At 41.7% G+C, this 24,955-nt stretch overlaps 1 protein-coding gene across 1 annotated transcript in view; it reads left to right on the forward strand.

Moving 5' to 3' along the window:
- MYOZ1 (myozenin 1) overlaps positions 1 to 24,955 on the forward strand; it is a 69,647-nt gene that overhangs the window by 26,030 nt on the left and 18,662 nt on the right. The window contains exons 2-3 of the mRNA XM_082268004.1: positions 4,983 to 5,081; positions 7,067 to 7,257. Coding sequence (XP_082124130.1) covers positions 5,012 to 5,081; positions 7,067 to 7,257 — 261 coding nt within the window. The 5' untranslated portion in view covers positions 4,983 to 5,011. The remainder of the gene's footprint in view (positions 1 to 4,982; positions 5,082 to 7,066; positions 7,258 to 24,955) is intronic.

Raw genomic sequence — 24,955 nt, forward strand, 5'->3', positions numbered from 1 at the left:
CATGATTTCACTACTGCCCCTTCAGTAGGATTTTTTGGACTTGTCTTATTGCACTGTAGCACCTTTGGAGTGTCTTTCTATTTTGTCATATACCCCAGGACACATTGTTTCACTTGCACTTTATTTAATCAGGGACAAGGGCTCTGCACCATTGTTGCACTTTAATGGTTTGAATTGCACTTTATATTACATTACATTATTTTCACATGCTATAAATAAACATTCTATGTTTATTAGTATTTTTTAATATCACCATTGTAAGCAGGGCTACCACATCATTGTTTTAATAGACGCACAATTAGGTAAACAATTTTGTGAAAAATAAAGTACATAACAATCAAAATCCAAGTGCCAACTTCAAAGGAACCTATTGTGATAATCTAGCAAAAACAATTCAATGTGTGTGTGTATCCACTATTCCTCCTTAGGCACTCACCTCCAGGTGTATACTTGTGCCATTGGGAAAGGGTCACTCACTTATGAAGGCAAAGCATCTGATGATTTCCAATCTGGAATTTAATAAAAAAAGTAGCACCAGGAGTTGAAAATCCCTGTTGATCCCAGGGAACCCAGTGCATAAGGGAGAGAGGTAGCTTTTTTACTTGCAGAGAGGCCAGGAATGCTGCCAGTTGATCCCAGTCCACACAGCCTTCCAGATGTTTCCATGAATCTCAATCGGATCCCTTTGGATTCTTCATTTGCATACTTAAAGGGGCCATTACCTTAAAGACCTTAATGTTTATAGAACATAATTGTCACGTACCTGGTCCTGAAGCCGAAATGCTGAGAGGGCTCTCCTTGCGGCTAGGTGCTCGGTGTCCCTGAAGGTGGAAACAGGGAACACAAAGCCCAAAGAAGCAGGGATTGCCGGCTGTGCCGCGGATGAGAGATGCAGGTGTGGAGATCTCTTCGCAGGTGGATACCAGATGAGGTGAGCAGTAGGACCCAGTGGAGCTGATGATGGTGCAGACTGCACACAGCAGGAAACAGATTGTAGTGGCTCCAGTAAGCTGGATATGGCAAATAGGTATTGCAGGCTGGAGCAACAGGTAAGTACTGCAGGTGGGTACAGCAGGCTGGGTACTGCAGGTAGGCACCAAGGTGGATCACAGCAGACAGGGTGAAGCAGGAAACGTAGCCAGAGATGGATGCCAAGGTCAGTAAGCCAGTAGTCAGCAGACAGAAGAGCAGGGACGTAGTCAGGCAAGCCGAAGTCATACACAGGACAAGAGACAAGAGCAGATCCGTGGGCTATCCGAGGTCAGAGCTGGGGGAATAACAAGAGGTATCCAAAGGCAGGCCGGGTCGGTAACAGATGATCAGAAGCATAAGCACACACACAAGAACAGGAAGCAGGAAGCTGAAGATCAGTCAGCAATGTCCATGTGCTGCAGTCCCTCTTTTAAAGGCCAGAGGGCGCCAAGATCTGACAAGCATTGTGTGAGCCAGCACACACACGTCTTTGCCGTAGTGAACGTGCGTTCGCAATACGTGTGCGTGCATTTGTGCGAGTGCGGCCATATTGGAAATTGGCCACCATGCCAGGCCTACGGGCAACTCTCCTCTGGCTAGTCTCTTGACAATAATAATGCCAATGATACTCTAACTAAACCGAGCACAGGGGTAGCTGCAATCCCAAGAAAGTGGGCCCAAAGGTTTGTACCCACTTTAGCCATTCCGCTCTACGCCTCTGCCATCTTCCTTGCGTACCTGAGGAAAGACTGAGCCCAGCCCATCAAATTAGCCGCCAGCAATTCCATAGAGAGACATGAATACTCTAACAGGATGCATAATAAGTAATGCAAAACAGGGTCAGAATGTCAAAGACCATGCATCAACTGCAGGATAACACAAACACATTATGATAGCTGTACAAAAATAGACTCATCACAGCAATGTATCTGTGTTCAATCAGGGTAACATGTGGCTGCTTAGCTTATTCTCTATAAAACCCTATAGCAACAGAAAGTCTAGCTTAAAATCACTTTTTCAAAACAGCACTGAACACAGCTACTTGCTACTGTCTTCATAAACAATGGCCTTCATAATAATGTCCAGGGTAGCTCTTGTAACAAAGGCAAATGGCTGGAGGGATTCTAGGCCTGAGGATGACATGCCATGCCAGTGGAACAGCAGTATTCTGGTAGCAATTGTGGAGGTGCTGCCCACAGTAGCTGTTTTGTAGAAGCTGTGCTATCAGGCTCCTGCTTGGCTGCTCGCACACTGGCTTTTAAATAGGGGTCTTTCACCCGTCAATTATCTTACGTGGATGTGTCCTGGAAACCAAGGGAGTTTTGAGAAAAGTTAAAGGGACCTGCACCTGCATCTGTGCATGGTGAGTAAATGGGCTACAGTATTAGCTGAAGGCTTGTTGTTGTGAACCACACTGTGCTGGAGACGAGTAGCATCATTCACCACAACACAAGCTCACCATAACACACATCTGCTACTATTCTAGTCTCTCCCCTCAGAATAGTGGAGAGGTAAGTCTGGGCTCATCTATCTGCGAGAAACTAGAGTATAAGTTGGCATATGTTGTTGTGGGCTTTTGTTTTGCCAATGATGGTACTCTTTCTTAGGCGGGCATCATTCAAACAACACAAGCAGCTAGCTAATACTCCTGTCTCTCTAAAGCTCTACTATAAAATGGCTTAAGGTTCCTCCAGAATGGCAGTGATAAAAAAAAATCGAATTTGCCTTTGTGTATCACATTCTCCAGGATCCTACCATTACAGCCCCATTCCATCTACTTGCTTTGCTCAATGTTTCTTCATAGCAGCTTCCAGAGAAGATTGGGATGGGGTTTATGTGGGCTCTCCTCTGTGCACACTGAATGTCACAACTGCTCTGCTATTGTGAGCAATGTAGTCAGAAAGTGGTTGAGGTAGAAGGTGCGCTATTGACCATACTAGCCAAACAAGCCTATGTCCTCCTGGGGACTAAATAAAGATTTTCAACATTTGGTGGTACTTTTTATTTAACCACTTGCCTTCTGCTCACTAGAGCTCTACTGCGGCAAAGTGGTTCGTTATCGTCTGGCGACGTAGACCTACGTCGCCAGGCACTCCCCTTACCCGGTGGCGCGCGCATCGCTGAACCTGCGATCTGTCCTTGTGTCACTTAGTCACCTCCCCCCACACACGTTAGTAAGCACCAGGCATACATTAACCCCTCCCTCTCCAATAAAATTAACCCCTTCCCTGCCAGTGTCATTTTTACAGTAACAGTGCATATATATAGCACTGATTACTGCAGTAATGTCACTGGTCCCCCCAAAAGTGTCAAAAATGTCAGTCAAGGGTCCGATCTGTCCGCCACAATGTCGCAATCCCGCAAAAAAAAAAATCGCAGATCGCCGCCATTACTCGTTAAAAAAAAAAAACACCATAAATGACAGAAATCTTTCCATTAGTTAGTAAACGCAATAACTTTTGCGCAAACCAATCAAAATACGCTTATTGTGATTTTTTTTTTTTTACCAAACATAGGTAGCAGAAAACAAATTGGCCAAAAATTTAAAAAAATTTTGATTTTTACATTTTTTTGGGGGGGGGGGGGGAATTTCATATAAAAAAATGTGAAAAATATTGTTATTTTTTCAAAATTTATGCTCTTTTTTTGTTTATAGCGCAAAAAGTCAAAATACCACTAAAAGAAAGCTCTGTTTGTGTGAAAAAAAGGACGTAAATTTGGTTTGGGTACGGCGTCGCGCGGCTGCGCAATTGTCAGTTAAATTCGCTCAGTGCTGAATCGCAAAAAGTGGCCTGGACATAAGACAGCAAAATCCTCCGTGGTAAAGTGGTTAAGGATCCTCTAAAAACATATTACTTGACCAATTAATATGCAATCATTCAAGTATAACTAAAGGCAAAACCTTTTTTTAGTTTTGGATGGAGTGGAGAGGGATTAGAACACCTGTCAGTTTTTATTGCTGTCTGTGTCCCCGTTAGAGAGTCACCCTCTCTTTTTGTCCTGTTTACACTTATCTTTGATAGTTAAAGTAAAAGAAATCCCACATTTTGGGTTGTCCCCAGAAAAGTAATAGAGGGGAAATATTCCAATGGGGACACCAGTTCTGGTGACCTGGGGGTCTTCAAGGGATTCCCTTAATTTGCAGAGATTTCCTCTCACTTCCATTTTTGGCTATGGGACAGGAAGTGAAGGGAAATCTCTCCAATGGGACAAAAATGCCAAAAATAAACCTTACATGGGTTATAACCCTCTCAAAAAAAGTTTTGCCTATATTTCTACTTTAAAGGGGAAAAAATATATATATTTTTCATATTATAGTACAGCTTAAAGTGGCATAGAATAATCAAAAGTCACTCACAAATGTAAAGTGCAAACAGCACTGTTACATGTTCATATAGCCATTAACATCCACTTCCTTGTGTGATGATGTTGATGCATTATAACATCCTTGCTTCCAATATACGCCTTTCATTGGTATGATTTCATCGGGTGGCGTGCAGAGGAAGAGATTTAACAGGCCATTATTGTTAGGGTCACTTCTTGACTCCCATTATTTATGCCAACATTTCTAACTATTTTTTTTTTAGACCACCAACACTTACTGAAAATTATAAAATAAGTTTAACTATTTTTGTTTGCCCAGAGGTATTTTCCTTAGCTCAACCCTTTACATATGTAAAGTGCAACAAAGTGCTTTTTAAATGTGCAAGAGTATTTTTTTTTAGCAATTGTAGCAATGGTAGCAATAGTAGCAATGGTAAGGCCGTGGTTAGTTCATATTTCTGCTTTATAAATTTTAAATTATAATTTACTTTTACTGTATATTGTTCAAACCTTTTAGGTTTATCTAAAGTGTAAGTGTGTTAAAAACTTAAATAATGCGATATTTTCATAAACTGGAGCTATCAAATCTAAAATTCATGCTCTGGTGTCAGTATGATAAGCTTTGCATTGCTGTCCTTAATAAAAAATGTGCATTACTAATTATTATTCAATTTCTTTCTCAATAGAAAGAAAATCAAAGCAAAACTTTTTCATAATGCCATTATCAGGAACTCCAGCACCAAACAAGAGGAAAAAGTCCACAAAAATCATCATGGAATTAACCTGTGAGTATATATGCAACTTATTTCTAGCTGTGATATTTGTGTAATTGGGAAGCCTTGTACAGTAATAGGGTATATTGATGTTTAGCCTTTATCCATGGCCCCCTACTAAACACTGCACAAGCGCAAAACAGTAGAGCGCTGCCCCAGGTCGGCCCGCTGCCACAATCCCACACACACTCCCTGTTTGGGTACAAGCTCAGATCATCACGCTGGACACAATATAATCACCAAAATCTGCACAGCTGCACAGCAAATGAAAAACATCTTTATTGGAGCATAAAAAGTAATATGATACAAAAAAATGACACTGTGCGCAATGAGAAAACAGTCAATGTGTTTTGCGCTGTGTTAGCGGATAATCATGACGGCACAGGCACGCCTTTGTTCCTTAATGGCATAATGACATTACAAACATCCCAAACTATACTCCTTGTTGAGATAATATTGACCCAATTTACATTAGATCATAGCCAAGTCTTTTTAGATTACTAGTGAAAATGTTACAGTTAACCCCCAACCCCCTTCCACTGTCTTGCTGTATGAAATGTCAGTGGCCTCCATGTATACAAGCTTGTGAAGTGCTTGGCAGGCAATAAGAATTGCCGTTGACTTCACCAACCCTAAGAGCTGGCTTCAGTCATAGAGTTGAGTGCTATATATATTATTAAAAAACAAGTGACAAGAATAAAACAATCAAAATAAAACAACAAAGTGGTGATAGAAGCACTCACTATATACCCACATACAGTACATATAATTATAAATACAAATGTGTTGCGCTAGCAGAAAAAGTGTTAGTGCTTCAAGAATACAAGGATACAAATTAATTAAGTGAAATATAGCGCTTTAAATAAATACGATTAACATCAACATGTGAAGATGGATTAATTCATAGATATCTAAAAACAATACTATAACCAAGTGCAACAGCCCAACAAACAATACTTGGTTTAAACAGTTAATAAAAATGTTGTATGTGTCGCCCAAATCCGATACACCTCTTAACACCCAAGTGCACACCCCACTCACAAGCCGCTTACCAACAAGTAAGACCTCAAAGATGGAAGTCTGGTTGCACTTTTTTTTTAAGAAATCTCCACTGGGATGGATAGAGGATGACACATTCCAGGGCTCAGGAGCAGGGTTTTCAAAGCAATCTACAAGAATATATAAAGGCAAAATCGGGACTCAGAGTGTAGTAATATAAAATCCCACCATTTATTAAAATAAAAAACTACTCATATAAGGCAGGTAGAAAAAGCATTTAAACTGATATACACAATCAACACCCAGGGAGACGTGATTACATCACCACTGTAGCTCCATCCGGCGTGTTTCGTCCGATAGGACGTCATCCAGGGGTATACAGCAGAATAGCCCATTTGACATTAGCCTTACATGGATACACAAATTACTGTTGTATTGTTGTTTCTCCTTACCAGCACATCCTTTATGGGCTACAGTGATGCATATGCCCATCAGTTCTGCTTACAGTAAGGCAAAAGCGGTCTTGTGATTGCTAAAAAATGTATGAGAAAAGAGTATTCAAAAGATACTACCTAGAAAAAGAGATGGCACTACAATTTAATTAAGTACATGTCATATTTAGACTTGTCATCTACTTTAACTGTCAGTAGGATTATTATATGGTCATCAAGATAAAAGCATTTCCAGAACACTGTATTAATTCCAAACAAAAATATTTATTTTTCAGGATAGACACTACTGATAGCAGGGAGAAACAGAAATCAGTATCACTAATGAAGGGAGTGAATAAGGAGATGTTTCCTGCAGTGCAGACAGAGACATTAGAGAACAGAACTATCCAATGACTCTGGAATCCCTATAATCTCATGATAATACCATGATAATCTTACAGAATTTGCTGAAGGCTTGGATCACAATATAATGTTTTTACTGACAGTAATATGTGGAAACGATTTTAAGGAACAGTGTTTAACATCCCATGACTATTATTGTTTCAGCTTCAAGAGAAGGAGAGCAAGAAAGCTCCAGGCTAAACTTAGGGAAGAAGATCAGTGTCCCCAGGGACATTATGCTGGAAGAGCTTTCTTTACTGAGCAATAAAGGCTCCAAGATGTTCAAGCTTCGCCAAAAGAGAGTGGAAAAATTCATCTATGAGAACAACCCAGATGTGTTCTCTGACAACTCCTTGGTAAGGATGCAAATAGTTAAGATCTTCATAGGAACCTTACATGTTTGTCATTAACACTTTGAGTTCTCAAATGGTCACTTGTGGTCAAACATACCGATATGACGTGGCTGGAATGTATTTATGCTGCAGTGTGTTAAAGCGTGAAGGCGCATGCTATAATTACACTTCAGCTATGCAAGTGTACAAAGAGTTCAAGGAATCTAATTAACACAGACCGTCAACTATTTCTTTTTTTATTTATATAGTACCAACATATTATTGTAGCAGCTCACAGCATGGTGCACAGTTGGAGATTAGTAAAGTTTATCTATACTCAGATCAAAAGAGTGGGGCTTTTATATGTCCTATTAGATAATAATCATAACCAGAATGAGAGCTACAATGGGTTTTCCCATTTCTACAGCTAATGCTTGTGGGTTTTATAAGACCCCTGAAATCCTTATATAACTTTCATCTCTGGTCAAAGGTTACTGAACCCAGAATTTGCAAGTGCAGATTTTGCCTTCAGCACCTCCTACTGATGAAACCTGGTATCCCTTTTCCATTTGAGTTTAAATACATTATATTGGCATGTTATATCAGATGGAGAAGTGTTTTGGCCTCTCAAGTGATATTCATTGGTATAGCTACCTAGTTAGTCAGATATTTCTTGTAGAAACAGGGTCAGGGGTAGCTATATGTTTGTATGTGGTTGAGGTAAATTAGCACCAGAGCCCTCCAGGATCCTGGCACGACAGTGGCACAAATATAGTACTTGAATCCTTGTGTGGTTGTAAATGTTAAGGGTTTTTCACCTTCATGCATTCTATGCAAAATACTCCCCCCCCCCCCAATACTTACCTGAACCTGATCAGGATCCATTGGTATGCACAAGAGCAGGGGCTCTACCGGGTCTCTCCATCCTCATTGGCTGAGACACGGCAGCCGTTGGCTCCCCCTTCTGTCAATCACAGCCAGTGAGGAGGGAACAGGGGCAGGGCGGATCCACTCTCTGTATGTCTTATGGACACAGAGGAGGCTGAGGAGAGAGCATGCACGAGTGACTTGCCACTTGTTATGGGAGTACTCAGCAAGGAGGGGGTGGCCAGGAGCGCCAGCAGGGGACCCAAGAAGAGTCGGGGCTGCTCTGTTCAAAACTATTGCACAAAGCAGGTAAGCATGACATGTTTTAATATTAATAAAAAAAGAAACATAAGCCTTTAACCACTTGCCGACCAGTTACGTTGACTGTACTGCGGCAAAGTGGTTCGTTATCGTCTGGCGACGTAGACCTACGTCACCAGACATTACCCTCTCTCGGCGGCGCGCTCCCGCTGTATTCAGTTACAGCGGGAGTCGGGCCAGGGGAGGAGTGGCGGTGATCACCGCCGCTCTTCCCCGATCGTCGGGGAATCGAGTGTGGAGATCCTAAGTGACAGACAGGGTCAGATTGCAGGATTCAGCATAGCTGAACCTGCGATCTGTCCCTGTGTCACTCAGTCACCTCCCCCCACACACGTCAGTAAGCACCAGGCATACATTAACCCCTCCCTCTCCAATAAAAATTAACCCCTTCCCTGCCAGTGTAATTTTTACAGTAACAGTGCATATTTATAGCACTGATTACTGTAGTAATGTCACTGGTACCCCCAAAAGTGTCAAAAATGTCAGTCAAGGGTCCGATCTGTCCGCCGCAATGTCGCAGTCCCGCAAATAAAATCGCAGATCGCCGCCATTACTCGTTAAAAAAAAAAACACCAAAAATGACAGAAATCTTTCCCTTAGTTAGTAAACGCAATAACTTTTGCGCAAACCAATCAAAATATGCTTATTGCGATTTTTTTACCAAAAATATGTAGCAGAAAACAAATTGGCCTAAAATGATAAAAAAATTAGATTTTTACATTTTTTTGGGGGAGGAATTTCATATAAAAAAATCGTGAAAAATATTATTTTTTCAAAATTGTCGCTCTTTTTTTGTTTATAGCGCAAAAAGTAAAAATCGCACAGGTGATCAAATACCACCAAAAGAAAGCTCTATTTGTGGGGAAAATAAGGTCGTCAATTTAATTTGGGTACATCGTCGCACGACCGCGCAATTATCTGCTAAAATAACGTAGTGCCGAATCGCAAAATATGGCCTGGTCAGGAATGGGGTAAAATCTTCCGGTCTTAAAGCGGTTAAAAATACGCTCATTGAGAATTTTTTTGTCAAAGACATGTAGCTAAATACATTTTGGCCTAAATATATGACAAAAATTTAATATATTGGATATTATTTAACTGTCAAAGTAGAAAAATATTGTTATTTTTTCAAAATTGTCGCATTTTTTTATTACTATCGCATAAAATAAAAATCGCAGAAATGATCAAATACCACCAAAAGAAAGCTCTGTTTGTGGGAAAAAAAGGACGTAAATTTCGTTTGGGTACAGCGTTGCATGACCGCGCAATTGTCAGTTAAATTCGCACAGTGCCGAATCACAAAAAGTGGCCCAGACGTAAGACAGCAAAATCCTCCGGTGGTAAAGTGGATAATATCACTTCTATATTGTAGAGTAAACCATCAAGCCCCATGCAAAAAGATATTCAAACAGGCTGGAAAAATTCCCTGTGTGAATACCTTAAACTACTTTAACCCTCATATTGCCACCCAATACATCAGAAACAAGCCCAAAACTGAAAATTGTGGGGTTAATTTACTAAAACTGAAGAGTGCAAAATCTGGTGCAGCTCTGCATTGAAACCAATCAGCTTCCAGTTTTTTTTTTTTTTTTTTTTTATAATGTCAAAGCTTAATTGGGCAAGCTGAAGTTAGAAGCTGATTGGCTACCATGCACAGCTGCGCCAGAGTTTGCACTCTCCAGTTGTAGTAAATCAACCTCTATCTATGATAACTGAATATGAAAAACATCCCTTAGCAATTTAGGTCAAAGTAGCTGCATGTTCTGAATGGGAAAACATTGAAGGAGACTATTGTTACCAGAAAGAATGTAATACCTTTTTTTTATTAATACAAGATTGGTTAAAAAGTAGGTCCTTTAAAAAAAAAAAAAAAAGTAGGTCCTTTTCAATTCAAATTAGAAAGTCCTCTAGATATTTATAATAGCATTGCCCTTTCTAGAGTGAAGGGTTCCCACCTATCTTTTCTGCACCAGTGTGAAAATAGTATTAAATTTAGATCTCTAGATTCATGCTAAGAGACGAAGGACTGAGGCTTAAACAGAAGGTCCTCCTTGAGAGTTGTCTAACTCCACTGGCATGTGTTGTTGGTAGACAGTAACATTTAGAAGGGACTCTGCTATGCTTTAGGAGTCTGTTCATCAGGATGGTGGAAATAGAAACACACATGGCAGGCTCAATCATCCCTGTAAAGAAAAAGGAGCTAGGAAATTGATTGTGTCACCCTTCAAATTTAAGATATTACATATAGCTTACAAAAATTATACACTAATAAAAATTGTATTATGTCTGCCCTTATTTACCCGCAGTTTTAATTTAATTTCACTTTGCAAACTACTATTTCTTTAAAATTTTATAATAGCAAATTGGTTGGTTGCTTAGCTCAACACATTTCCCTGACATATTTTTTGATATAAAAAAAAAATATCCAAAATAGCGTATCTTTTGGGAAAAAAAAGAAAAACTACAGTGGTTTCATTTTTTTTTTTTTTTACTATGTCTTGAAAAGCAACATAAGGGCATCATGGCTGGTACAAAACGACTCTAATGGGAACTTATTAATGGTTAAGCTGAGCCTTTAATATACTTCATTTTTTTGTTAGGTGCAGGACAAGTTACTTGTCCATTGCACCTTTTTCTCTGCTCTGTCTGGTGTATTTTATTTTGCTGGTTAAGCCTCTAAGCTCATAGGGTTATATAATCCCAACGAGTCTCCTGCTTTTTACTTCTTGCATTTTTGTCTATATTTAGATGTTGGAACAGCTGTTCCGAAAGCTGGTTTACAGATTTTCTCTTCAGAGGCTGCATTTACACTGTGGTGTCTGTGGTGAGATGTACAAGCTTATAGGTCATTAATGCATAAAAGTTATGCAGGAAATACAATGTGAATATTTTATGGTTTTAAAGGAAACCTGTCAGGATAATCTAATGAAAAACTGAAGTGGCCAACTTGATTTTTAAAAAACGCAAGAATCTATCATTATTATGTTTGCTGCTTAGTGAATAACGGACATGAAAAAATGATGCATATAAGAAGAAGATTTTGTATCTTAAAAAATCAAGCCTGCAGCTCCTATATTTTAATCCCAACATTTTAACCCTTTATGTGGAATAATAAAAAGGTTTGAGTAAGAGCCAGCCTAAGAAAAAGAATTGTAATTTAAATGCAAAGGCACATCAGGCTCTGTCCATTTGTGTGCTCACTAGATAGTACATGCACTATCATTATATGTGTAGAGGACAAACTGACATATTTAAAACTACCCACACAAATATACATTATTGCAACTCTATATTCGCTAATTTTTCCTTAAAGTGCATGTAAACTCCATTCATGAAATTTGACCTGGGCACATATATCTGTAGTGTTTACTTATCTTTCGCCAAAGCCCTAAGTCCTGTGTCTTTCTGCTGCTCCGTTCCTATGTTATCAGCATGATAACTTCTGACAAGTTCTCCGACACAGGAGATAAAAGCAGCTGGAAATTTATGTTGGGTTGGGTGCATAGAGATAGATTAGCAGAGACCTTGTCTATTCACAGCACAGCTCTGCATGTTTCTTCCTTCCTCTGCCTATGTGCCTTTCCTCCAATCAGCTGTCAGACAGTGTATGCCAGGACTCCACACCCAATGCTGGAACAGGAAGAACAAATTCTAACACAAAGTTCACTTTCTAAACAGTGTAGAAAGCTGAAGACCGCATATATACAAATAAACCTTATGTAGGAAGATTTGTTTTATCTCTGTGTATAATCTGAGGCTGGGTATATGTGAGGGTTTACATCCATGTTATATGCTTTTTTCTTAACACAAGCAGAGTAAGTACCTGAATTTGACTTGGTAACAGCCTTTTATAGTCCTTGTATAGCAAAACTCAGACTGGGGGAGGGAGGAACACCACAAGGAGCAGATCAGTTTTATTGAATTGCGAAGAGTATGCTGATAGGAGGAGAGAGCAGAGTGATGAAGGAGATAAGCTCTTCTTCTGTGCTTCTTCTCTTTTCACTGCTCAATTAGAGGGTGGGCTGGGGATGAGACCTGTAAGTGTTACTTAACTGCAGCAGAAATGTGGAAGAGTTATATAAATCTTTTAACTGGATAAACAGAAATACAAATCCTTTTACAGATAAAAGTGCACCCTTAAATGAATTACATCTGTGCATTTAGCCTTTTGCCTGGAGTTAAAAAAAGTTGAAGGTTTAGACAGAGTTGGAAAGGGTTTTCATTGCCATCTGCATTCACCCTCTAGTTGTCCTGGTGACCACTGCCACAGTTAGAGCCAATTACATTTTTGCATGTGTTTTAACCCGGAATTGGATGTGTCACAAAATTTTTTAGCCAATACATTATGGTTTATTGTGCCTTCCCTAAGCAAGGTACACGCAGCTCCTTTTTTTTTTTTCTTTTTTTCCTCATTCAGAACTAATAGATTCCTGCATGCACACCAGCTATGTGGGCGCAGGAATCCCCCCTGCCGGTAGATTGAATTCTAACAGTGCTGCCTCTCCACTGTCAGAATACACTAATCAGTGCTGCTTCTCCACTGTCACAATACACTGGTCAGTGCTGCCTCTCCACTGTCACAATACACTGGTCAGTGCTGCCTCTCCACTGTCACTATACACTGATCAGTGCTGCATTTCCACTATCACAATACACTGATCAGTGCTGCCTCTCCACTGTCACAATACACTGATCAGTGCTGCCTCTCCACTGTCAGGATACAGTGATCAGTGCTGCCTCTCCACTGTCACTATACACTAACCAGTGCTGCATCTCCACTATCACAATACACTGATCAGTGCTGCCTCTCCACTATCACAATACACTGATCAGTGCTGCCACTCCACTGTCACAATACATTGATCAGTGCTGCCTCTTCACTATCACAATACACGGATCAGTGCTGCCTCTCCACTGTCACAATACACTGATCAGTGCTGCCACTCCACTATCACAATACACGGATCAGTGCTGCAGCCAATTGGCTGCAAGCCACTGATCAAAAGAGGTTTTTCAGTGGGTCAATTCGACAGAAGTCAATTTAATGATCTTTTAAACAGGGAGGGCTACACACAGACTGAAATTCGGCCGGGTCCTCCTGAACTGGCCAAAATTCAATTCATATGTACCCAGCTTTATTGCATTGCCATTCAAAATCCATGTCTTACCGCAATGCAAAGCTATGAATAGGCCCTACCTGACAGGAAATCCAAAATTGTAGAACTGTCACCTGAACAAATGGTAAGAGTAAATCATCTAATGGGACAAAATGTTTCCTCTCATTTCTGGATGCCTCCAGGACAAAAAAATGAAAGGAAATCTCCCCAGTTTGCACAAACAGCATAAAAATAACTTGATAAAGCTTTTAACCCATAAATGTATATAATATTCTGCAGCTCTATAAATTTGCATATACTATAGTCTAATAAAGATAAATATTGCCCACACAAAACACAGATGCTGCAGCCATGTAGGTGGGTATGTGTATTTATTTTCTTATGTAGCTCACACTTCTTCTTTAATTAATTGTGCATAGCGTATTAATAAACATCATATAAACTAAATTCATCAAACACATAGTGCATATTGCGTAAATCATATATATAATCAAAATCATATACATATGTGTAAGAATCCCCAATATTTAAGAGTTTGTGTGGAAACAACAAACTGTGGTTCTTTTGGTTTTTTATACCTTGGTGTAAGGGGATGGCTCGGTAGCAGGTGTGGGTGACCCCTTGGGTGGGTTCGCTACACAGAGAGACAGCCGAGGAGTGGTTGAAAACAACGGTCTATGGTTTATTCTTCCAATTTGCTGGAAACAAGTGCAAGCATCCAAACAGCATAAATCAAACAAACATAAAATAAACCCTGGCCACTTGGGGCATCTACCTTCACAACACAGGAACCTACCTATGGAGTCTGTCCCAACCTACTGCTGGTTATACAGCAGAAAACCAATAGTCTATTTGTTTTCTTTTCACACAGAAAAAGTCAACACCACCTCACCTTCAGAAGTCTTTCTCGGCTCACTGCTCTCCTTAATGCAAAAAGCCTCAGGATGCAGCAATTAGTAGTCATCCTCTGGATAACTTAAAGAGGCCTTAATTGCCTCATTCTGAATAGCTGAAGCTTTCCAACATCCTTAAACCTTTCTGGCTACCTCCGCAGCCGACACCTGATAGTAATTGGTGAATTGTCTAAACAAGGCAGAAATGTATCTCTGTGACAACACCCACAGATTTACCTGACTTCCTGTCACACTTGGATATAAAAGATTTCCGTGTAACCCACCATCACTCTGTGGACACTCTCTCACCTTTCAAGATGGACCTTTAAGGTCTAATCACAATATCTTCCTATCAAGCTGGGAGGAGCTCTCCTAAGTTTTAAAACTGGTCTACTTTATCCAAAACAAAAAAGATTTCCGTGTAATCACCACCACTCCCAGGGGACATACTTTCACCTTCCAAGATGGATCTTAAAATTATAAAAGGTCTAGTCACAGCGTCTTCCCATCAAGCTGGGAACAGCTCTCCCAAGACTTAATCATTGCCTACTTTATCCAAAGCAAAAAACGTTTTGGCCTGTCCCACTGTTATCTTTGGTGAGGAAATCTAAGCAATCCAAAGGAAATGTGGTGGACATTTACCAAATATTCGCTGCAGGTGAATCAATCGCTGTCATTTAAAACACATGCACCAGGAAGCTACACCTGAAGTGAATGTTTGGTGAATGCCACAGTCACTGCTCCTATTTGTCTTGTGGCTTTTCTAAAGTCTTTCAGCTGCTGTGTAGGCACAGTGCAGGACCTGGCATTCTCTGCGACCCACTGGCTTCAGCTCTTTTGGCTTAAAGCGGAGTTCCGGGCACAAAAACATTTTTTCAATAAACATACCCCCGGGACAGTCAGGGCTAGTACATTCCACAATGGCTAGCCTCTGATCTGTCCCGGTTCGCACTTACCTGCAAGAAGAAATACTTACTTATAAAATTTCTTCTACAGCGTTGCCATCTCTGTTGTGGGCAGCTGAAGCCAGCACGATCCTCTTCTGCATCCTCTTCCGTGTCTTCTTCTCCCAGAATGCGCCTGCAGCGGCCCGTCTCGTCACTTCCGGTGTGGCGCCGCCCAGAAGCTGTTTACCAGGGAATGCGGCGTCGCACTGTGACGAGCAGGGCCGGTGCCGTCACATTGATTCCTGGGAGCGATGACGTTCAGCTCCCAGGAATCATTGCAAACCGGAAGTGACGGCGCGGGCCGCGGCCGCCGAGGGAGGAAGTGGAAAATAGGTGAGTATTTTTTTCTACGAATACAAGGTGAGTAAAAAAAAAAAAATCCTAACTATCCAATTCCTTTTCAGGTGAAGAAGAGCCAGCGGATGGGCACAAAATCGATTAGGTCGATTTTGTGCCCGGAACTCCGCTTTAACAGCTCAGGGGTCAAAGGCTTTTTACATCTCTCTCTTAAGCTGGCCATAAACTATACAATCTAATCATACAATCTTAGTACAGCCTTTTTACTTTACAAAAATATATGTAGGAGAAACCTAAAAAATCCATTTAACTTGTGGAACTACACATCCCATGAGGCATTGCAAAACTCTGACATTCGCAGACATGACTAGGCATGATGGGAATTGTAGTTCCTGAACAACTGGAGGGCCGTAGTTTGAAGACCCCTGGTATAGTGTATAGCCAGCCTTAGAATGATGTTATGCTCCATCATTTGCATAACAGGCAGAGTATGTTGAGTATTTCTGGTGAATCATTATTTTTCATACGCCAAGTATGTGCAATACATGTAGTTAAACATTTTGTATGCTGAAATCTTGTCTACTGAAATTACTGGATATGAAACTCCCATATTGTAAATAACCAAGCCAGAAGCTTAAAACTAAAATAGTAGGTTATCAGCATAATACCAAAAACATGTTATGGGTGTTAAAAGTTGACAGTCTCCTATCTCCTCTTCTTATTTTTCCACACTGTAAAAGCAGTTAACTAAATTGAACTGCGCAAACCTAGACTAAAGAGTCTATTTTTTAAACAATTTGCACAGCTGTTCATCCAGTGAAATTATATGTACATTCGTTTTGTGTGAATTAACCAGCTGTTGTGTGAATTGTCAGAATACAATAGCCTGGAGGGGGTCATTTGCTTATTCATGCTTTTAGCATGGATTGAGATAACAGCAGGCTAAATGAAAAAAAAAAATAGTGTATGGGCATAGTGTATGGCCAGTTGTGCAATATATGACTTTCTCCTTTCATAATATAACAGTTTACCCTTAAAGTGAAACTAAACCCATTGATTTAATGGCTTAAAAAATGCTGTCACATTTACTTGTGTAGCGCCCCCCCCCTCCCAAACTGCAGAGGCCTGGTGGTGACCCCCATAGACAGGGAGAGCCGACATTCCTCCTCAGGGTGCAGGTTACTAGGCATGGTGGGTGGTGTACAAGGTAGAAAGATGGGTGCCAGTCACTTTTATGCTTTAACAAAGGGAAGTTTATTTCTCACGATAGGAAATATGTGGGAGAAAGGGGTAGGGCACAGGACACCCTTAGTCAAATGCAGCAGCAGACTAGCAGATCGGCAGACTTCTTCAACAAAAATGTAGGAAAGGTAGACAGCAGTACAGAAAAAGAGCCTTTAGGCACCTTTCACACTTGTCCCACTTGTCCTGTGACTTGGGACTGCAAAGCCACATGACAAGTTGTACTCCCATGATTTCCAATGAGTACCATTCATATCTGTACAACTTCAAGTCGCAACTGCAAATTAGTCTCTGCACTACTTTGGGCTGATTTTAATGCGTTTTGAGGTCCATAGAAATAGGCAAGTCCTTTCAAAATCGTTGCAAACCATGGCAAAAAAATTGCGACAAAATCGCAGTAAAATAGCATGACTTTTAGGTTGCATAAGTGTGAAAGGGGCCTCAAGCTGGAACCAGCAATCTGTACTTTGTAGCATAAGCTGTCCCCTGTAGCAGCAATATTCAACTAAAAGAAGGTGCAGGAACTCTCTGGATGATTTCATCTTGACGCTTTTCCAGGCTCTCAATGGATCCCCGGTCCATGCAAGAGTAATCTCTGGTACTTCATCTCAGGTCTCCATCCTGTCCTTCGAGCATCAAGGTAGTGAGCAGGCTCTCCCTTGCAGAACCCTGAGCACATGGCTAGACCCCAGGCTTCAGGCCTACCCAGCAGCTGCTGTTCCTCACACACCCACCCAGACCGTAGTCTGGGTGGAAAGGACCAAGATCACCTAACTTCCTCCAAATAAATACCTTCTCCCAGCATGCTCAGCAACCAGTATGATTGGCTGAGAAAAGTATATATATTCATAACCTAGACTTACTGTAATTCCTCACACTAATGCCAAAGGTAACAGTGACACCTAATGACAAAAGGGAGAAACCACAGCTAAACCAGGTTTAGGAGGAAAATCCAATGATCACATAGATCAATTAGCCAGGCTAGTTACCACCTAGCACAGCAAAATTTATTAGCAGCCCTGTTTAGGACAAGGGTGCTACATTCTCCCCCTGCCAAGGAGCCAATGTCCTCGGAGTCTACAAAAAAAACATATGCTCTCAAGCATGAGGTACAGGAAAACTTTGAATTACAAATACGTATGGCATTCCACATGAACGCAGATGAAAAATGCAATAGACAAATTACATTATATCCTTAACTATCTATCTAGCTAATACTTTACGCTTTATATACTTTAGGTAGTGTAAAGCAATGTTATTTTACCAGTTTAATGGAGAGAGATTTGTCTAGTCGTGTATGTCTGGATGTAGGTGGCCATCATCCCGTATTGTATATCAAAAAATGAATTCCCCTGAGATTATGAGACTATATGGGTGACCTTAACATCCAAAAAATAGTACCACCATTTATAAAAATATGAGGATTTTTATTAGATCGACATATTAAAAACAATGTCGTAACAGGACATATGTATACAAAGTACAAAACATGACATAATGATGAGAAAATCACGGCTAACAATGATGCGTCAAAATATGAAGTGACTTTATGAATACATGAATTCCAGAAGAGAACCGGCGCGTTTCAAGCGTACCCTTCTTCAGGGGTCTCCTGTAACTACTTCGTTCATGTCACAAGGGTCACTTTGTTTTGACAAAAGGAGCCATGAGAAAAAAATGTCACCTTGTATGTAACAAGTCATCAAAAGATACCGGAAGAGGCAAGGAATAATGAATAATTATCCACGTATGTAGTGCTGCGATGAAGTATATTCACAGATAGACTCTCTGCAGTCGCTTCTGCCGACGTGGCTTTGTACTTCAGCACTACATACGTGGATAAAGCTGCCCCTATTCTCCCATTATAAGGGGATTGCCAGAGAGATGTCACTTTCACACGTGGCGTGGTGGATGGCAAGCATCTTTCTGGATTGGACTGCACTTTATGGACTGTTTCTGAATGATTGGACTCACTACTTTTATCTCACGTACACGGGACTATATTTATTTATATATGCGCCGCATGTCTTATTTTCATATTTAGAACATTGCCTACTCTCAGCCGAAAAAGACAAAATGTATAAAGTGAACACACATTAGCATATCTTAATATACTTTACTCTTCTAGCAAATAACTGTACATAGAGATACCAACTTTATGAAGGAGGAGGCCCCACTCCCTAGAGAGTGACTCAAAAAGTATATGTACACAGTATACCTAAAGCATTAAATTCCTAAGCATATTATGATGAAATAAAGAATTTACTGCTCACTCAGATTGGCACCCTCACACCATCTGGTGACAGAAAACAGAAAACATTTGCATGAAACATTTTTGTAGTCCATGAAGTATAGGTTTCAGATGTAAGCTTGCCCCAAGGTCAAAAGCACAGCCTACCTGACTACCTAACTAGAATATCACATTGTCTCTGTAACCACAGAGTTCAATGGGTACAAACTTGATGAGGGCTAGCCGAAGATTCATACTGCCTGTGTATCCCCAGAGTTCAGTAGGCACAAACATTAGTGTGAACATTCTTGTTGGCTCTGTCACACCAAAGTCCAGCAGATTATCATCCTAACTTTTTTTTTTCGGTAACCACATAAAGTTCTAATAAAAAGCTGCAATCTTTTATAATAGGGGTAACATAACACTGACCCCCAGTAATGTCACCAATATGTTTTCCTTAGTCACGAGTTCCAGGGACTAAAGATTTGGACTGTAGTGTTGCAGTCTTTCAAACAAACAACACAGAGAACCTAAAACAACACTCAGTCTTTTGCAAGAGACTGAGGCTATTTTCCTCACACATAGATGTCAAAGCATACTGGCAATCCAGAGCAACAGGCCAGTATGTCTCTTTTCAGGGAACTTCCTGCAACTGCTGGTATCAGGAGCACAGTCCAGCAGCAAACAGCACAGGCAAGTGTGTCCCCTCAACAACATCTTCCAGGTTAAAGACAACTTCCTATGGAACTAACACAGCCAAACTGAGCAACGTACAGTATCTCACAAAAGTGAGTACAGCCCTCACATTTTTGTAAATATTTTATTATATCTTTTCATGTGACAACACTGAAGAAATGGCACTTTGCTACAATGTAAAGTAGTGAGTGTACAGCTTGTATAACAGTGTAAATTTGCTGTACCCTCAAAATAACTCAACACACAGCCATTTATGTCTAATCTGCTGGCACCAAAAGTGAGTACCCCCTAAGTGAAAATGTCCAAATTGGGCCCAATTACCCATTTTCCCTCCCCAGTGTCATGTGACTCGTTAGTGTTACAAGGTCTCAGGTGTGAATGGGAAGCAGGTGTGTTAAATTTGGTGTTATCGCTCTCGCTCTCTTGGCACTGGAATTTCAACATGGCACTTCATGGCAAAGAACTCTGTGAGGATCTGAAAAAAGAATTGTTGCTCTACATAAAGATGGCCTAGGCAATAAGAAGATTACCAAGACCCTGAAACTAAGCTGCAGTAGGTGGCCAGCTGCAGAGTTTGAAGGGGTCGGGGGTCAGCCTGTCAATGCTCAGACCATACGCCGCACACTGCATCAAATTGGTCTGAATGGCTATCGTCCCATAAGGAAGCCTCTTCTAAAGATGATGCATAAGAAAGCCCGCAAACATTTGCTGAAGACAAGCAGACTAAGGACATGGATTACTGGAACCATGTCCTTAGTCTGACGAGACCAAGATAAACATATTTGGTTCAGATGGTGTCAAGTGCATGTGGCGGGAACCAGGTGAGGAATACAAAGACAAGTGTGTTTTGCCTACAGTTAAGCATGGTGGTGGGAGTGTCATGGTCTGGGGTTGCATAAGTGCTGCCGACACTGGGGAGCTACAGTTCATTGAGGGAACCATGAATGCTAATATTTACTGTGACATACTGAAGCAGAGCATGATCCCTTCCCTCCAGAGACTGGGCTACAGGGCAGTATTTCAAAATGATAAGGACCCCAAACACACCTCCAAGACGATCACTGCCTTGCTAAAGAAGCTGAGAGTAAAGATGATGGACTGGACAAGCATGTCTCCAGACCTAAACCCTATTGAGCATCTGTGGGGCATCCTCAAATGGAAGGTGGAGGAGCGCAAGGTCTCTAACATCCACCAGTTCCATAATGTCGTCATTGAGGAGTGGACTCTAGTGGCAACCTGTGAAGCTCTGGTGAACTCCATGCCCAAGAGGGTTAAATCAGTGCTAGAAAATAATGGCGACCACACAAAATACTGACATTTTGGGCCCAATTTCGACATTGTCATTTAGGGGTGTACTCACTTTTGTTTCCAGCGGTTTAGACATTATAGGCTGTGTGTTGAGGTATTTTGAGGGGACAGCAAATTGACACTGTTATACAAGCTGTACACGCACTACTTTAGATTGTAGCAAAGTGTAATTTCTTCAATACTCATCCAACTTTTTCATCACAACTTGTTGCAACTTGGAGAATTTTGGCAGAAGTTTAGGGTGTCCACAGCCAGGCAGTACTGGAGTATCTGGGGCACACTTGATAGAGTAACCTGCTATTCTGTCTGGCTTTTGAGAAGTACTTGAAGATGAAGAGGTCACTCGCACAGCAGCATTAGTGGTTTTAACATGGTGAGCCCACCGCTCCTCTTCCAGAGAACTTGCAAGACAGGGAACAAGAGACGTGGATGCAGACACTCAGGCCTAATGCTGGAGGCATAGGTAGGTGAAAGAATATCCTCCTCTGCAGGCTCAAACTGTTGCTCAGTATCATTATCAGACCATCTCCCACCAAAGGATAGAGTGTCAGAAAATATTTCAGAAATTCGATCAGACAGGATATCAGAACACTGCCCAGACTCACACTGCCCTGACTCACATCAGACTTACCCGGCTCAGAAGGCTTCTTCCTGGAAGGTTCCACCAGCAAGGAATGTAGTCGACCTCGACCGCAGTCTCGGTAGATCACTGAGGCATCTGGCTTTGGAGCAGTCACTATAGTTTAAGTAGCGGCCACTTCAGCAGACAGAATAGTGGTGGCAGTGACCACTGGAGCTGGTTCTGGAGCAGTGGGGTTGGGCCTCAAGCGAAATACCTCGAGCAGCGATTCCCCACAGCTTCTGCAGGTGATCCAGGGCCGGATATTAGTAGCCAGTCCTGACCACTTTGAACACAACAGCCTGATCACTTCGTAGCCTCTTGCAGTGTAGAGTGCCAGGTTACCTTTGGGGATGTAACACACTTCGGTGTCGGTAATGACCTCTTTCAGCCTGACAGGGTCAGGACCGATGCCCGGTACAAAGACTTTTAAGTCGGAAGTAGAGACTCCAAGATGCACCATGCTTCTCACTCTGTAGCAGTCTCTCAGCACGTGGATCAAAGATGGCTGTGCACATGAATGCGATTCCATTCTCTCCACATTGGAGCAGTAATCCATGCCAAGGGATTGGTCCGTCTGCTCTGCAGGAACTTCAGCGCCCATCTCTTTCTTCCAGCAGCACACCAAAACTCTTCTGGGGTCTGCCTTAACCCCTTCAGCACTGGCATAAAGTGACAAAAGACCAGACTGACACTCTCCCTATAGCAAAAAGACAGTTTGGTTCTTCCCCACATGATTCAAAAGGACAATAGCACAGTCTCTGGGGCACAAAGATATCACTTGTCACTTTCCGATGGAGCCAAAGGAAATTCCTGTGTAGTTGCAGTCCATTGCTAGGGGCGACCACAGCACTTTGGGTGCCAAAAGGTAGCATTCCCCCAATCTCCAGAGGCCTGGTGGTGACCCTCAGAGACAGGGAGAGCTGACATTCCTCCTCAGGGGGTAGGTTACTAGCCAGGGTGGGTGGTGTACAACAAGGTAGAAAGATGTCACTTTTATGCTTGAACCAAGAGAAGTTTATTTCTCACAACAGGGAAAATGTGGGAGAGAGGGGTAGGGAACAGGACACCCTTAGTCAAAAACAGCAGAAGACTTGCAGATTGGAAGACTCCTTAGACAAAAAATGAAATGTAGAAAAGGTAGACAGCAGTACAGGAAAATAGCCTTTAAGCTGGAACCAGCAATCTGCACTTTGTAGCATAAGCTGTCTCCTATAGCAACAATATTCTACTTAAAGAAGGTGCAGGAACTCTTTGGATGATTCCATCCTGATGCTTTCCCAGGCTCTCCAGGGATCCCTGATCCATGTAACAGTAACCTCTGGTATTTCATCTCAGGTCTCCATCCTTTCCTTCAGGCTCCGTTCACATGTAGGCGTTTTGGGGCATTTTTTAGGAGTTTTTCTGCTCTAGGACCAGCTCTCAAAACGCCCAACAAGACAAATCCTATTCATTTCAATGACCCCTGTTCACATCTGAGCGTTTTGACGCTGTAAGCAAAACGCCCAAACGCTCAAAAAAGTACATGAGCTTCTTTTTGGGCAGATTACAGGCGTTTTCCATTGGTTTCTATTCAATCTAAAAACGCCCGCACAAAAAACGCCTATAAAAACGCCTGTAAATCGCGGTAAAAATCGCGGTAAAAATCGCAGTAAAATCGCGGTAAAAAACGTGCAAAAATGCTACGCTCAGGTGTGAATGTAGCCTTAAGCTTCCAGGTAGTGAGCAGGCTCTCCCTTGCAGAGGCTTGAGCACATGGCTAGCCCTCAGGCTTCAGGCCTACCCAGCAGCAGCTGTTGCTCACACACCCACCCAGACCGTAGTCTGGATGGAAAGGACCAAGATCCCCTGACTTCCTCCAAAAAAATACCATCTCCCAGCATGCTCAGCGACCAGTATGATTGGCTGAGAATAGTTTACCTATTTATAACATAGACTCACTGTAATTCATCACACTAATGCCAAAGGTAGCAGTGCCACCTATTGACAAAAGGGAGAAACCACAGCTAAACCAGGCTTAGGAGGAAAATCCAATAATCACAAAAACTACAAATTACCCAGGCTAGCTAGAATTTAGCACAGCTAAATTTATTAGCAGCCCTGTTTAGGACAAGGATGCTACACTTGTGCTCTCATCCAAACTGACAAACCATCAAATGGCTGGTCTCATAACTGATCACACGTGCAGCAACATGGCAGTTGGAGATCCAACAGAATCTAAGATGGCAGCTTCCTTGGTTTAATTCTGCTTTTACTGTAAACAGTGTAATGTGGTTTTAACACCCCGGTTAGGCTACATTCACATAGGCACACGCAAGTGGCCAGGGGCAGCTGCCGGCAAGAACTAATAGATTCTTGCCAACAGATCTAAACGTTGCATGCACACAGTGGTGTTGATTTACAAAAGCTGGAGATTGCAAAATATGTGCAGCTCTGCATAGAAACCAATCAACATCTATGCTTTTTTGTTAAAGCTTAATTGAATAAGCTTAAAGCCTCGTACACACGCACCGATTGTTGGCCGACCGATCGGCCATCTTTTGTCCAGTGTTGTTGTGTTGGTTGAAATGTGCTCTAGACTGCACACGAATTTTGTCGGCCAACAACAACCAACTTCAGAAGTGATGTCATGTTCTGGTTTACTTTTCGTGTGTTTTTTCTTCTCTGAGCATGCCCAGTCTTGCTCATCACATTTTTGTCTGCCGAAATCTGTACTGACTGAGGAACAATCGGCCGTTCTGTTGACGGCCAACAAAAATTTTATAGCATGCACACCAGATTTTGTTCGGCCGAAAGGTCGCATTCGGCTGTTGGAAGCATCATACTAACAAGCCGATAATCGGCCGATCGGACGGTGGCTGAAAATTCACAGCCAACAATCGGTGCGTGCGTACGAGGCTTAACTGGCTGCATAGTCCAGCTGCGTCCAGAGGTGGCGTTTAACCACCATTGAACACAGCAAACTTCCCCCTTCCATCGCCCATGTGAATGTAACCTTATAGTTCACAGATCACAGCAAAATGTAAACATTGCCCCAATACCATGATTGATTCTGTCAGAGCTTAGAGTATACAGTAGTATCCAAGTGAATTGAAAGTGTGGCAGCCGCAAAGAATAGGGGTACCCCGAAAAAAAATGATAAGGCAGATGTAGGTGCAAAGAACAGCGCTTGCCAGTAGAGGTGA

The sequence above is a fragment of the Pelophylax lessonae genome (genome assembly GCF_965119305.1).
Source record: "Pelophylax lessonae genome assembly, chromosome: 9".
In the NCBI taxonomy this organism is placed as follows: Eukaryota; Metazoa; Chordata; class Amphibia; order Anura; family Ranidae; genus Pelophylax; species Pelophylax lessonae.